The 11,259-nt window shown below is 43.5% G+C and overlaps 1 protein-coding gene across 1 annotated transcript in view; it reads left to right on the forward strand.

Annotated features, from left to right (window-relative positions):
• Positions 1 to 2,733: 2,733 nt before the first annotated feature.
• Positions 2,734 to 11,259, forward strand: part of WDYHV1 (WDYHV motif containing 1) — a 16,804-nt gene continuing 8,278 nt past the window's right edge. The window contains exons 1-4 of the mRNA XM_012660805.1: positions 2,734 to 2,946; positions 8,372 to 8,471; positions 9,703 to 9,753; positions 11,019 to 11,167. Of these exons, the coding sequence (XP_012516259.1) occupies positions 2,852 to 2,946; positions 8,372 to 8,471; positions 9,703 to 9,753; positions 11,019 to 11,167 (395 nt within the window). The 5' untranslated portion in view covers positions 2,734 to 2,851. The remainder of the gene's footprint in view (positions 2,947 to 8,371; positions 8,472 to 9,702; positions 9,754 to 11,018; positions 11,168 to 11,259) is intronic.

The raw sequence follows: 11,259 nt of genomic DNA on the forward strand, positions 1-11,259 counted from the left end.
TTGTTGTTGTTGTGTTGTTATCCTCATTTTACAAAGAAACTAATACACAGAAAGGTTGTTGACTTATCCAAGGTCATATAGGATATTAAGTAGCCAAGATAGGATTTGAGTCTATCTTTCTGACTCCAGCACTACTATACTATTCTACTTCCCAAGGCAAGGCTCATGCCCTGGAGAAGCTCATGGCAGAGGCAGAGACAGACAGATTGAGTTACTAAGCACGATATTGCTATTAAAGACATACATAAGTCAGGTGCAGTGGTATACCTCTATAATCCCAGCTGCTTGAAAGCAGAGGAGGAGGACTGCTTGAGGCCAGGAGTTACAGATGACCCTGAGCAACATAGTGAAACCCCATTCTGGGGAAAAAAAAAAAAAAAGTCAGCTGGCTGTGCAGTAGTGTGAGCCTACTGTCCCAGCTATATGGGAGGCGGAGGTAGGAGGATGGCTTGAGCCCAGGAGATCCAGCAGATCACACCACTGCACTGCAGCCCAGAAGGACAGAGCCAGACTCCATCTCTTAAAAAAAAAAAATATGAATAAAAAGTTATGACAAAATAGGAGAAAAAGGTTGCCGAAAGATGGAAGGCAAAAACTCTACCTGGGAAAAACTTCAAATAAGGAAGGTGGAAGAAAGACCACATCAGAAAGAGAGTATATATATCTTGTGCAAAGGCTTGGCTTATCTAAGGAATAGTCAGACACTTAGTGACAGGAATATAGGGTAATTGCAAATAATGAAATGAGATTATACCAAAGATCATGGTTGCTAACATTTATTATTATGTGCCAGCAATGATTCTAAGGGCTTTATGTACATAAATTCAACTAATCCTCCTAACAACCCTATGAGGTAGGTAGTGTTATCATTAACTTCATTTTACAGATGAGGAAACTGAGGCACAGAGGGGTAAAGTAACTTTTCCCAAGGTCAACTAGTAAGCGGTAAAACTTACCCAATCTGGCTCAAAGTCCTGTAGTAGTCTAGGCCCAACCAGGAGAGAAGAAACCACATGGTAGGCCAAGCAAAGGAAGTTGAATATAAAGAATTACTAACTCTGATAAAAGTGTAACTATAAGATATAAGAAAATTCTATATGGGACCTAGGGCTGAGGGAGAGTACCCAAGGAAGCACAAACTTAAAAAAGGTTTGGACTCCCTTGGAGAAGGCATGGGTTGGCTACCGGATAGCAAAGAGGTTTGCTAGTTTAGCTAGGTTGGAGGTGTCTGGAGATGCTGAAGGTAGCAGAGGCAGAAGACCTTCAAAGTACTGGGGATGGGGGCAGAGGTGGGGCAAAGGAGAGGCTGGCAGGTGAAACCATTGCTCAGTGTGTGACCCTGTTGGCCACAAGTGACTTCGTGCAGACCACAAAGGGCTTGCTGAAAGACTATGGGCAGGTGGCTGCCTGCAGGCCTCCCAGGACTCTGGCTTCTGTGTCAAGATGCTGAAGAAAGGTTATTGCCAGGCTAAAGCTGCAAGGTCACAGAGGGGCCTCTTTCTGGGTCTGTGGCTGGAGCAGACTCCACAGGATGTTCTCATGACCACACCCACAACTCTGGTCCGGTCCCAGAAACTGCAGGAAACCTCTTTCTCCTGCAAATACACCTCCAGCCCTCTTTACTGAGAAGTCTTAACATTATGCTAACATTTCCTTAAAGGAGAAATGTTTACTGGAATTCTGTTATTTAGCATAGAGCAGTTTGTATTCTGAGCTGAGAGGCAATAAATTGATAACTGACACAAGGACTATGCTCAAAGTCTTTAGGATTTATGGGCTTTGGGACACAAGAGAATCTCATGAGAATCTCACTGTGGATGGCCTAAAATCAACCTACAAATTTCAGTTTTTATAATGGGAAGTATGTATCAGCTATATATTTCCATTGCAAATATAAACAATTCATAAGGCTATAAAGTGTAAAGTGAAAGTCCTTGAAAGTGGAAGTCCCCGATATCATTCATTCATCAGAGATAAACAGTTTTAACAATGTGGTGTCTTTTCTTCCAGACTGCCAACAAATGAACAAACATGATTAACACAAAAAGAATACCATGTGCACTCTTTCAATTTAAAAAAAAAATGTATCAAGGAACCAATATATATTTCTGAGACAATATATACCGATCTTATAACTTAAAACATTGAGTTACTACATGGTGAGATTCGGGGTGCTAGCCCTCTCTAAAATCGTCCTTGATGCTGTCATATTTGGAATTAACCTCTCCTTTCCTCCTTTCCTCTTCTCGGGGCTCCCGCGGACTCCAGGCTGAGAATGCTAAAGCTTGAATTTTCACTCACAAGCTTCTCTTATTTCAGCGTCCCAACGGTTCCTCCACAGCTGATAACCCCAACCCCAGATTGGAGGAGTCTCCTCCACCCAACTGCCACTCAGGGCCGGCGTTTTATCAATCCCAAATCCTCCCCTACATCCTCTCCCAGGCAGCCTGCGGGTGACCTCTTTTCTCCCAGCGCAGACAGAGGGTCCGCCTCTGCCACCTCCCCAGCACGCGGGCCCCGCCCCACACCCCGCCTACCCGGCCGTGTCCCCGCCCACCCGAAATCACGCGTGACTCCCCGCCCCCGGCTCCGCCCACCGGGAACTCGCGCCGCTCTCCCCGTCCCGGACCCGCCCACTTCGCTGTGGCTCCACCCTCCCGGAGCTTGCACGGGCCTCCCCGAGGCCCGCCCACCCCGCGCCTGGCTCCACCACCCGGAAATTGGCTGCCCCCCCCCCCGGGGTCCGCCCACTCCGTCCCGGGAACGCGCGCGGTCTGCTGAACGCGGGCCCGTTCCCGCGTCCGGTGCAGTAGGTTCGCCTCAGGCCCGGGCCGTGGGCGAACCAGCCGCCATGGAGGGGGATGTCCCCGCCGCCGCCGCCGCCGCCGCCTGGTACCAGCCGGCCAGCCCCCCGCGGGACGCCTGCGTTTACAGCAGCTGCTACTGGTGAGTGGCGCATGGCCTCCGGTCTACCCCGCTCGCCCGGCCGGGAGTCGCAGGCGGGCCACGCCTCTTCCCGGCCCCTCCTCGGGGGCCCCCGGCTTCGGCTGAGGATTTTACCGTTTTGGGGGAGGAGGAGCGAAAATGGCAGCTCTGGTCTCTTGAGTAGAGCGTGGGCAATCGGATGGGTTTGGGAATTCGTCCCTAATCGTAGAACCAGTGGTGCATACCTGTGGTGGGCGCTTTTCGGTTGGACTTGCTCAGCAGATCTCAGTGCTTGGGGGCGAGGATGGGTGCACTGCCGAAGTGGTTTCAGACTGAGATGCAGGTCATTTTAATTTTGGAAGACAACAGAGGCACAGAGAATTTGAGGTAACTTTTCCAAGGTCACCCAGCTAATAGCAGCCAGAAATCCAATTCAGACCCTCTGGCACCAGAAACCATGATCTTAACCACTATGTGGTCGTTATAATAATGGTTATGTTTACAGAGTACTTGCTGTATGCCAAGCATTGTTCTGGGTGGTTTATGTAAGCTAACTCATTTGAGCCTCACAATAACCTTAGGGGGTAGGTACTGTTGTTATGCCCCCACGTTTTTTTTTTTTTTTTTTGGACATAGACTCTTGCTCTGTCACTCTGGGTAGAGTGCAGTGGTGTCATCATAGCTCACTGCAACCTCAAACTCCTGGGCTCAAACAATCCTCTTGCCTCAGCCTCCTTCCTGAGTAGCTGGGACTACAGGCACTCACCACCATGCCTGGCTAATTTTTCCCATTTTTAGTAGAGACGGGGGACTCGCTCTTGCTTAGGCTGGACTTGAACTCCTGAGCTCAAGCGATCCTCCCGCCTCGGCTTCCCAGGGTGCTAGGATTACAGGCGTGAGCCACGTTATCCCCATTTTAAAGTGATGTGAACGCTGAAGTACAGAGTGAGGGAATGGGGCTTTACAGGCAGAGTCTGGCTCCAGAGTCCACACTTGCATCCTTGTCCTAGGCGGCCTCTGCAGCTGAAGCATACCCTTACCTTTGTCCTTTTCACTCCCACACCAACCCTTTCCTTCCTGAGTAATTCTTCTCCAACTTCCAGTCCCTGCACAGGAAACCTCAGGGCTATCTAAAACTACCCCTCCTCTCTTGAGCTGGTCACCAAATCATTGCCACCAAGAGCTTAACAATTTGTTCAGCTCTGACTGCACGTCAAAACCCAGTGCCAGGTGCTTCCATCCATGCCTACGAGATAGGTTTTATTATTATCATTATCTTCATTTTACTAATGAAGAGACTGAGCCACAGAGATGCTGTCGTTTGCCCAAGATCACACAGCTAGTATGTGGTAGTGCTGAAACTGGAACCGCTGTGTGATTCTGGAGTCCATGCATCTTAACTACCGCACTGTATTTCTTCCCTGCCTTTCTCCTGAATCCAGTTAGTTCTCCTAATGTCCATTCATTGTTTCATTCATTCATTCAATGAATGTTTATTAGGCACTTGGAGTGTATGTGATGCACAATTCTGGGCACTAGGGGTATAGCAGTGAACACAATTAACAAATTCCCTTATGGATCTTATGGTTCTTAATGTTTTGATGCAAGAAAAGCAGAAAAAACAAGTAAACTATGTGTGGGTGGTGGTAAGTGCTATGAGAAAAAATAAGACAATGTTAGGGATGGTGACGTATACTATGGTATGTTAGGGTATTTCAAGAAGACATTGTTGATATTGAAGGTGGTATTTGAACAGAGATCTGAAGAAAGAGGGTGGGAGCTTTGTGACTACTGGAGGAAGATCATTTCAGGCAGGGAGAACAGCAGGTCATAGGCTCTGAGCAGGAAGTGTGCAGTGGGTATTCTAGGAATACAAAGGATGCTGGTACATACAGTTGGAGTGGAACAATTTAATGGAACAATGGTAAAGCATGAACGCTCTACCGCAGGGTTTCTCAACCTTGGCTCTCTTGGCATCTTGAGCATGATAATTCTTTGCTGTGGGGGCTGTTCTGTGTATTGCAGGATGTATAGCAGCATCCCTGGCCTCTACCCACTATTAGCATCTTCCCCTAGTCGTGACAACCAAAAATGTTTCCAGACATTGCCAAATGTCCCGTGGGAGGTAGGGGCAAAATCACCTCTTGTTGAGAATCATTGTTCTACTCTGTCTGGACACATCAGGTAGGCACACCTTTCTACCTGTGCTCCTGCAGGTTCTTGTAAGTTGAAATAAACGCCTCCTCTCTATTGCTGTTAGCTTCTGTCAGATGTTACTTATCCTTCAAGACCCCATTTATTGATAATAGTGGTAGCCAGTATTTGTGTGGAACTGTGTGGTTTGCAGAGCATTTCTGATTCTGTTTTAATTGTTTTGTATTTTTCAAACAATTGTGGAGCCCCTGGTATGTACCAGGGATCTTCCCCTCTCACTGTGCTTCTTACCTCAGCCCATAACCTTGTAACCCTTGTAGAGTCTAAGTCTTTATGCTGCTTTGTCAGCCTTTCTGTTACCAGAATGATCAACTGACAGCTTGGGAACATTATCACCATCGCCCCACCTTTTTTTTTTTTTTAATTACTAGTTAAATGGATGTCAGGACTCATACCAAATCCAGAACTCTTTCTATTCCACTTGTGACTTATGGCATTTCCAAGTGTAAGGTCTCTCCCCTCCTTTTTTAACGTCAAAAGTTTCATGAGCTTCATCACATAATGTTAGTTGTGCTCTTAAAAAACAATTGGTGATAAAAAGAGTCTAAAAAAATCAGAAACTCTTACATTAAAATTTTTTTCCTCTATGTAACAGTCACACGTTTGAAAGATAATAGGCAATGTGTGTTCAAGCCACATTATGTATTCAGCCCACCAGTAGTGTTTGTGGTACCTGTGGATTCACGACCTCTTTGCATTAACTCTGAGCCCACCCTTAGGAAGGGTGAGCAGGGAACAAACAAGAAGAAACTATCAACAACCAACCTGTACCCCTTCAGTCTTCCCATATCCCTCAGAATTAATGACTCCTTCCTCTATGCTCTCTGTATGCATCTTTTATGGCCTTCTAGGATACTTTCTATTAATGGATCTGTATGTCTCTGCTCATGGTCTGTAAGCTTTAATTTATCACCATATCCACCAAGCACTTAGCATAGTATTTTGTATACCCTAGATGCTTGAAAATGTTTGTGATAAAGTTTCCAAACTTTTGTAGGCCAGACAGGCAAATGTCTTCTCCAAACTTGGTCCTAGAACATTCAGATTAAAAAAATTTTAGCTACTATACATACTATTAATATATGTCATATTAAAATAGTAAATTTTTGGTACTCCATACTACAGATCATATTGAAGTAGTTAGTGGCAATCTCCTGTTGTTATCATTATCACCACTTTTTCCTTGTGGTTTCTTAGATATTTTATTATTATTATTATTTTTTAAAAATATTTTTGAGATGGAGTCTTGCTCTATTGCTCAGGCTGGAGTGCAGTGGTGTGATAGCTCACTGTAGCCTGGAACTCCTGGGCTCAAGTGACCCTTCTCTGGCTCAGCCTCCCAAGTAGCTAGAACTACAGGTGTGTACCACCACGCCTGGCTAATTTTTATAATTTTTTTGTAGAGATGGGGTCTTGCCATGCTGCCCAGGTTGGTATTGAACTCTTGGCCTCAAGTGATCCTCTTGCTTCAGCCTCCCAAAGTGCTGGAATTACAGGTGTGAGCCACCATGCCCAGCTTTTAGGTATTTTACAGAAAAACAAAACCGTAGGAGAAAAATATGTCCAACTTCAGTATTTTAAGCCTAGTTGTATGGAGCACTGAGACAAGTAGACAAGGCCACGACTTGTGAATTGAGAGAGCGTGTATTTTCATAAAATAGTGACAGGTCAGTGCTGTTTATGCCTTGCTTCATTTTCAGGTAGCGTGGTATACATGACTAGAAAGTAGGCTTTGACAGACTGAGTCACATACTGTGAGCAGAGTGTTGGTATAGCTCATTTTGAGCAAGGGTACTATGTGGCTTATTAGTAAAAGACAGGATCCCAGAAGCTGAGCTGTGAATACTGCCAGCAGCGACGGTGATTGCCATGCACAGGAGTGTGGTTTGGTTACTGCTTGGTTTGATATGTTGGGCATCACTTTACATAGGTGGATTCCAACCGCTGCTTCAAATAGCCAAAGGCATATCATAGAGAAGGGAGATTCATCTGGGGTAGAGGTGTAGGAAGATTGATTTCAGTTCAGTATGAGAAAGAACTTTCTAAAAGTCAGGCCTCCTCCTTATTAGAGGGGCTTGGGGAATCCCAATCACAGGGTCTCTCTCTGAAAGAATTCCTGGACATATCACATAATCACTCCTGATCCTTTCCAGCCAGAAGCCCTCCTACCCAAAACACCCATCCTGTCCCTTTTCTAAAGGGAACAGGGAACCAATGTTAACTAAACTCTATTATAAAGTGTCTATAATATGATGTGCTTATGCCCACTTTACAGATGAGAAAGGCAGATTCTCAGAGAGATTGAGATGTTCAAAGCTTCTCACCTTGTAAGTGGCTGAGTTGAAATTCCAGCTGTATCTCAAGTCCCTGGACCCAAAGCTTACAGAATATTGACCCAGCATTTTATCAGTTATAAAATACCTCTGTGGGGTACTGCTTGGGAGGTAATAAGCTCTATGTCTGGAGAAGTTCACACATAGCATAGGTTGGATAACAGCTTGTCTGGACGTTTCAGAGGAGATTCAAATGTTAGCCAGTTGTTGGATAAGATGGTGTTTAAGGTCTCTTCCTACATTTTTTCTAATTGATGAATAATAATTGTACATACTCATAAGGTACATAGTGATGTTTCGATACATATAGTGTATGGTGATCAGATCAGGGTAATTAGTATATTGATCATCTTGAACATTTGTCATTTCTTCGTGTTGGGAACGTTCAATATCCTTCTAGCTATTTTTTTTTTTTTTTTTTTTTTTTGAGACAGAGTCTCACTCTGTTGCCTGGGCTAGAGTGCTGTGGCGTCAGCTTAGCTCACAGCAACCTCAAACTCCTGGGCTCAAGCAATCCTCCTGCCTCAGCCTCCCGAGTAGCTGGGACTACAGGCATGCGCCACCGTGCCCGACCAATTTTTTATATATATTTTTAGTTGTCCAGCTAATTTCTTTCTATTTTTAGTAGAGATGGGGTCTCGCTCTTCAACTCCTAAGCTCAAACAATCCTCTAGCCTCGGGCTCCCAGAGTGCTAGGATTACAGGCGCCTTCTAGCTATTTGAAACCATACAATATATTATTGTTAACTGTAGTCATCCTACAGTGGTATAGAACTCTAGGACTTATTCCTAAAACAAAGATGTACAATTTTTTAATTGTTATCATCAGTCTTCTGTTCAAATTTGAAAGACAGAAGGAGTGTTTTCCTTATATTGATTAAAAAATAATTTTATTTCAGTGAAGAAAATATTTGGAAGCTCTGTGAATACATCAAAAACCACGACCAATATCCCTTAGAGGAGTGTTATGCAGTCTTCATATCTAACGAGAGGAAGATGGTAAGTTGGTGAATGATTGCAGAAAGAAAACATGAAATTTAGGATGACATTAGAAGCTAAATGTAGCATGGGTTTAGCACTGTTCTAAAGTGTGCTTTATAAAATATAGCAACATTTTAAAGTTTGTTTTTACAGGGCACGGATGAGTTAGAAGAGTTTAGCCTTTTACTTGTAGGTAAGGAAATATGTGATGATATGTCTACACAGGTTAAGCCCCTTTTCTTTAGGTATTAATTTAGAGCTTTTTATTTATTTATTTATTTATTTATTTGAGACAGAATCTTGCTCTGTTGCCTGGGCTGGAGTGCTGTGGCGTCAGCTTAGCTCACAGCAACCTCAAACTCCTGGGCTCAAGCAATCCTCCTGCTCAGCCTCCCGAGTAGCGGGGACTACAGGCATGCGCCACCATGCCCGACCAATTTTTTATATATATTTTTAGTTGTCCAGCTAATTTCTTTCTATTTTTAGTAGAGATGGGGTCTCGCTCTTTCTCAGGCTGATCTCGAACTCCTGACCTTGAGCAATCCACCCGCCTTGGCCTCCCAGAGTGCTAGGATTATAGGCGTGAGCCACTGCACCCGGCCATAATTTAGAGCTTTTTAAATTTCTTATATTAGAGCCATATCCTCTCAGGTTTGAAGTAAAGATTTGTCTCTGGAGTTTAAATAGAACTATAGAAAACCTATATAAAGTATAAGAAAAAGTTAGCCCTTCGTGTTTGTAAAGCACTTTTGCAGACATCATCTCATTTGATCTGAATGGAAGCCCTGTGAAATAGGCAAGATTTGGACCACTTTCTTTGTTTTATAGGTGAGGGAAATACTCAGGGTGGTCCCATGAATAATTAAGTGGAAAAGCAATACTTGAACTTTCCAGGACTTCCAATTCCCAGTTCAGGTCCCTTTCCACTCTCCAGAGAGCATTATACAATAACTTGTGCTTTTGTGAGCTTTCATTGTTGAGGACACTTAAACTTAGAAGGATTTAGGTTTCTTCTTATTTATTCTTTCATGGCTGGGCACGGTGGGTATGCACCGGTGGTCCCAGCTACTTGGGAGGCTGAGGCAGGAAGATCGCTTGAGGTCAGGAGTTCAAGGCTACAGTGCACTATGTTTGTGCCTGTGAGTAGCCATAGTATTTCAGCCTGGGCAGCATAGCAAGACCTCATCTCTAAAAAATTAAAGACAAATTGGTAGTGGTTTAACTGAAGATGTGGCATTGCATTTTGTAGGTACCTATTTGGAAACAACAGACGAGACCTGGAAGTGGACCTGTGATCTGGGTAAGATGGTCAATACAGAGCACCTTTTATGCATTATTACTTGTAACCCCTGAGTGGTCTGTATGTTTTAATAAAGCAGAAATGACTGGGGCAGGAGAGAAAGGCTGTGATCATTATTAATAAATTGATCTTTTGAGAATAGATGTTATTTGGTCTGAGGTAGAAGCACTACAGATATATTTTCTTTTAACTTTTCATTTTGAAATTATTATAGGAATGATTTCAAATGGCTAATGTGGTAGTTGTATTTGTGATCTACTAGACTTTTATCCATTTAGCACTGGAAGGAACTTTACGTAGTCTGGCTGCACGTTAGAATTATCTGGAGACTGTGTTAAAAATACAGTTTTCTGATTTAGAAGATTTAGAGAGGGGTTTCTCATGATTTAGTGTTCTTAACAAGCTCCCAGATGAACATGACTGACATTTGAAAGACGTAATCTATTCCAGCCCCTTGATTGATTGGGCTAAGGGGTTTGTTAATAGCCCCTTCATTCTTCAGGTGAAGAAACAAACCCAGGAAGGCAAAGTGAGTAGCTTACGGTCACACAGCTGGTTACTGGCAGAACTGAGTCTTAGACCTGGGTGCTTTCCAGTACACATCTGTTTGTACACAACCTGTCCCCACTTAGAACAGAATGATAATGTAACAAACTCCTAGTTTCTGGATGCTTATTTAAAATTATGTATCATTTGAATTGGCTTCATTCATTTATTTAACATATATTTATTGAGTGCCTTTGATATGCCAGGCACAAAACAGACTAAAACCCCTGGTCTCAGACTTCATATTCTCACTTTCTTTGCTAGCAGGTGATCTATTGCTCTAACATGAAAGCCCAAACCCAGCAGGATTGGGGTTAGGAGTATGGACTCTGGAGTCAGGTGGACAGGGTTTAAGTCCCAGTCCTCCCATTGGTTGGCTGTGGGATCTGGACAGGTTGTTCACCTTCTCTCTTCAGTTCCTCACTCTGGCAGTGGGGTTGTGAGGCTAAAATGAGATACTACCCAGGAAGCATTTTCCTGATATCTGGTACAGTCTCTGGTACTGGTGAACGTTTCCATTATTTATTTAACTGATTTCTTGTCAGTAGACATTTAGTCTGTTTTCAGGGCTTTGTGTTTGCTTTATTTGCTTTTGCTGTTATAAGGAAGGCTGTATTAGTCTTGATCTTTTTTGTGATAATATATGTGTATCAATACTGGGACCTGCCATTTCACCATCATAAAGTAACTTGGTTAACTTAAGCAACTTTTACTTCTAGGATTACCATGTTGTTTTGCTTCATGTTTCAAGTGGAGGACAGAGCTTCATTTATGATCTTGATACTGTTTTGCCATTTCCCTGCCTCTTTGACGCTTACGTAGAAGACGCCTTTAAGTCTGATGATGACATTCATCCACAGTTTAGGAGGTAAGGAGATTCAGGATGTATTTACTTATTTTCTGAAGTAAGACCTTGATGATTCTACAGAAGTTCTTTTTTTTTTTTTTTTTTTTGCATTT

The sequence above is a fragment of the Propithecus coquereli genome, unplaced genomic scaffold (genome assembly GCF_000956105.1).
Source record: "Propithecus coquereli isolate 6110/MARCELLA unplaced genomic scaffold, Pcoq_1.0 Scaffold68, whole genome shotgun sequence".
Lineage (NCBI taxonomy): Eukaryota > Metazoa > Chordata > Mammalia > Primates > Indriidae > Propithecus > Propithecus coquereli.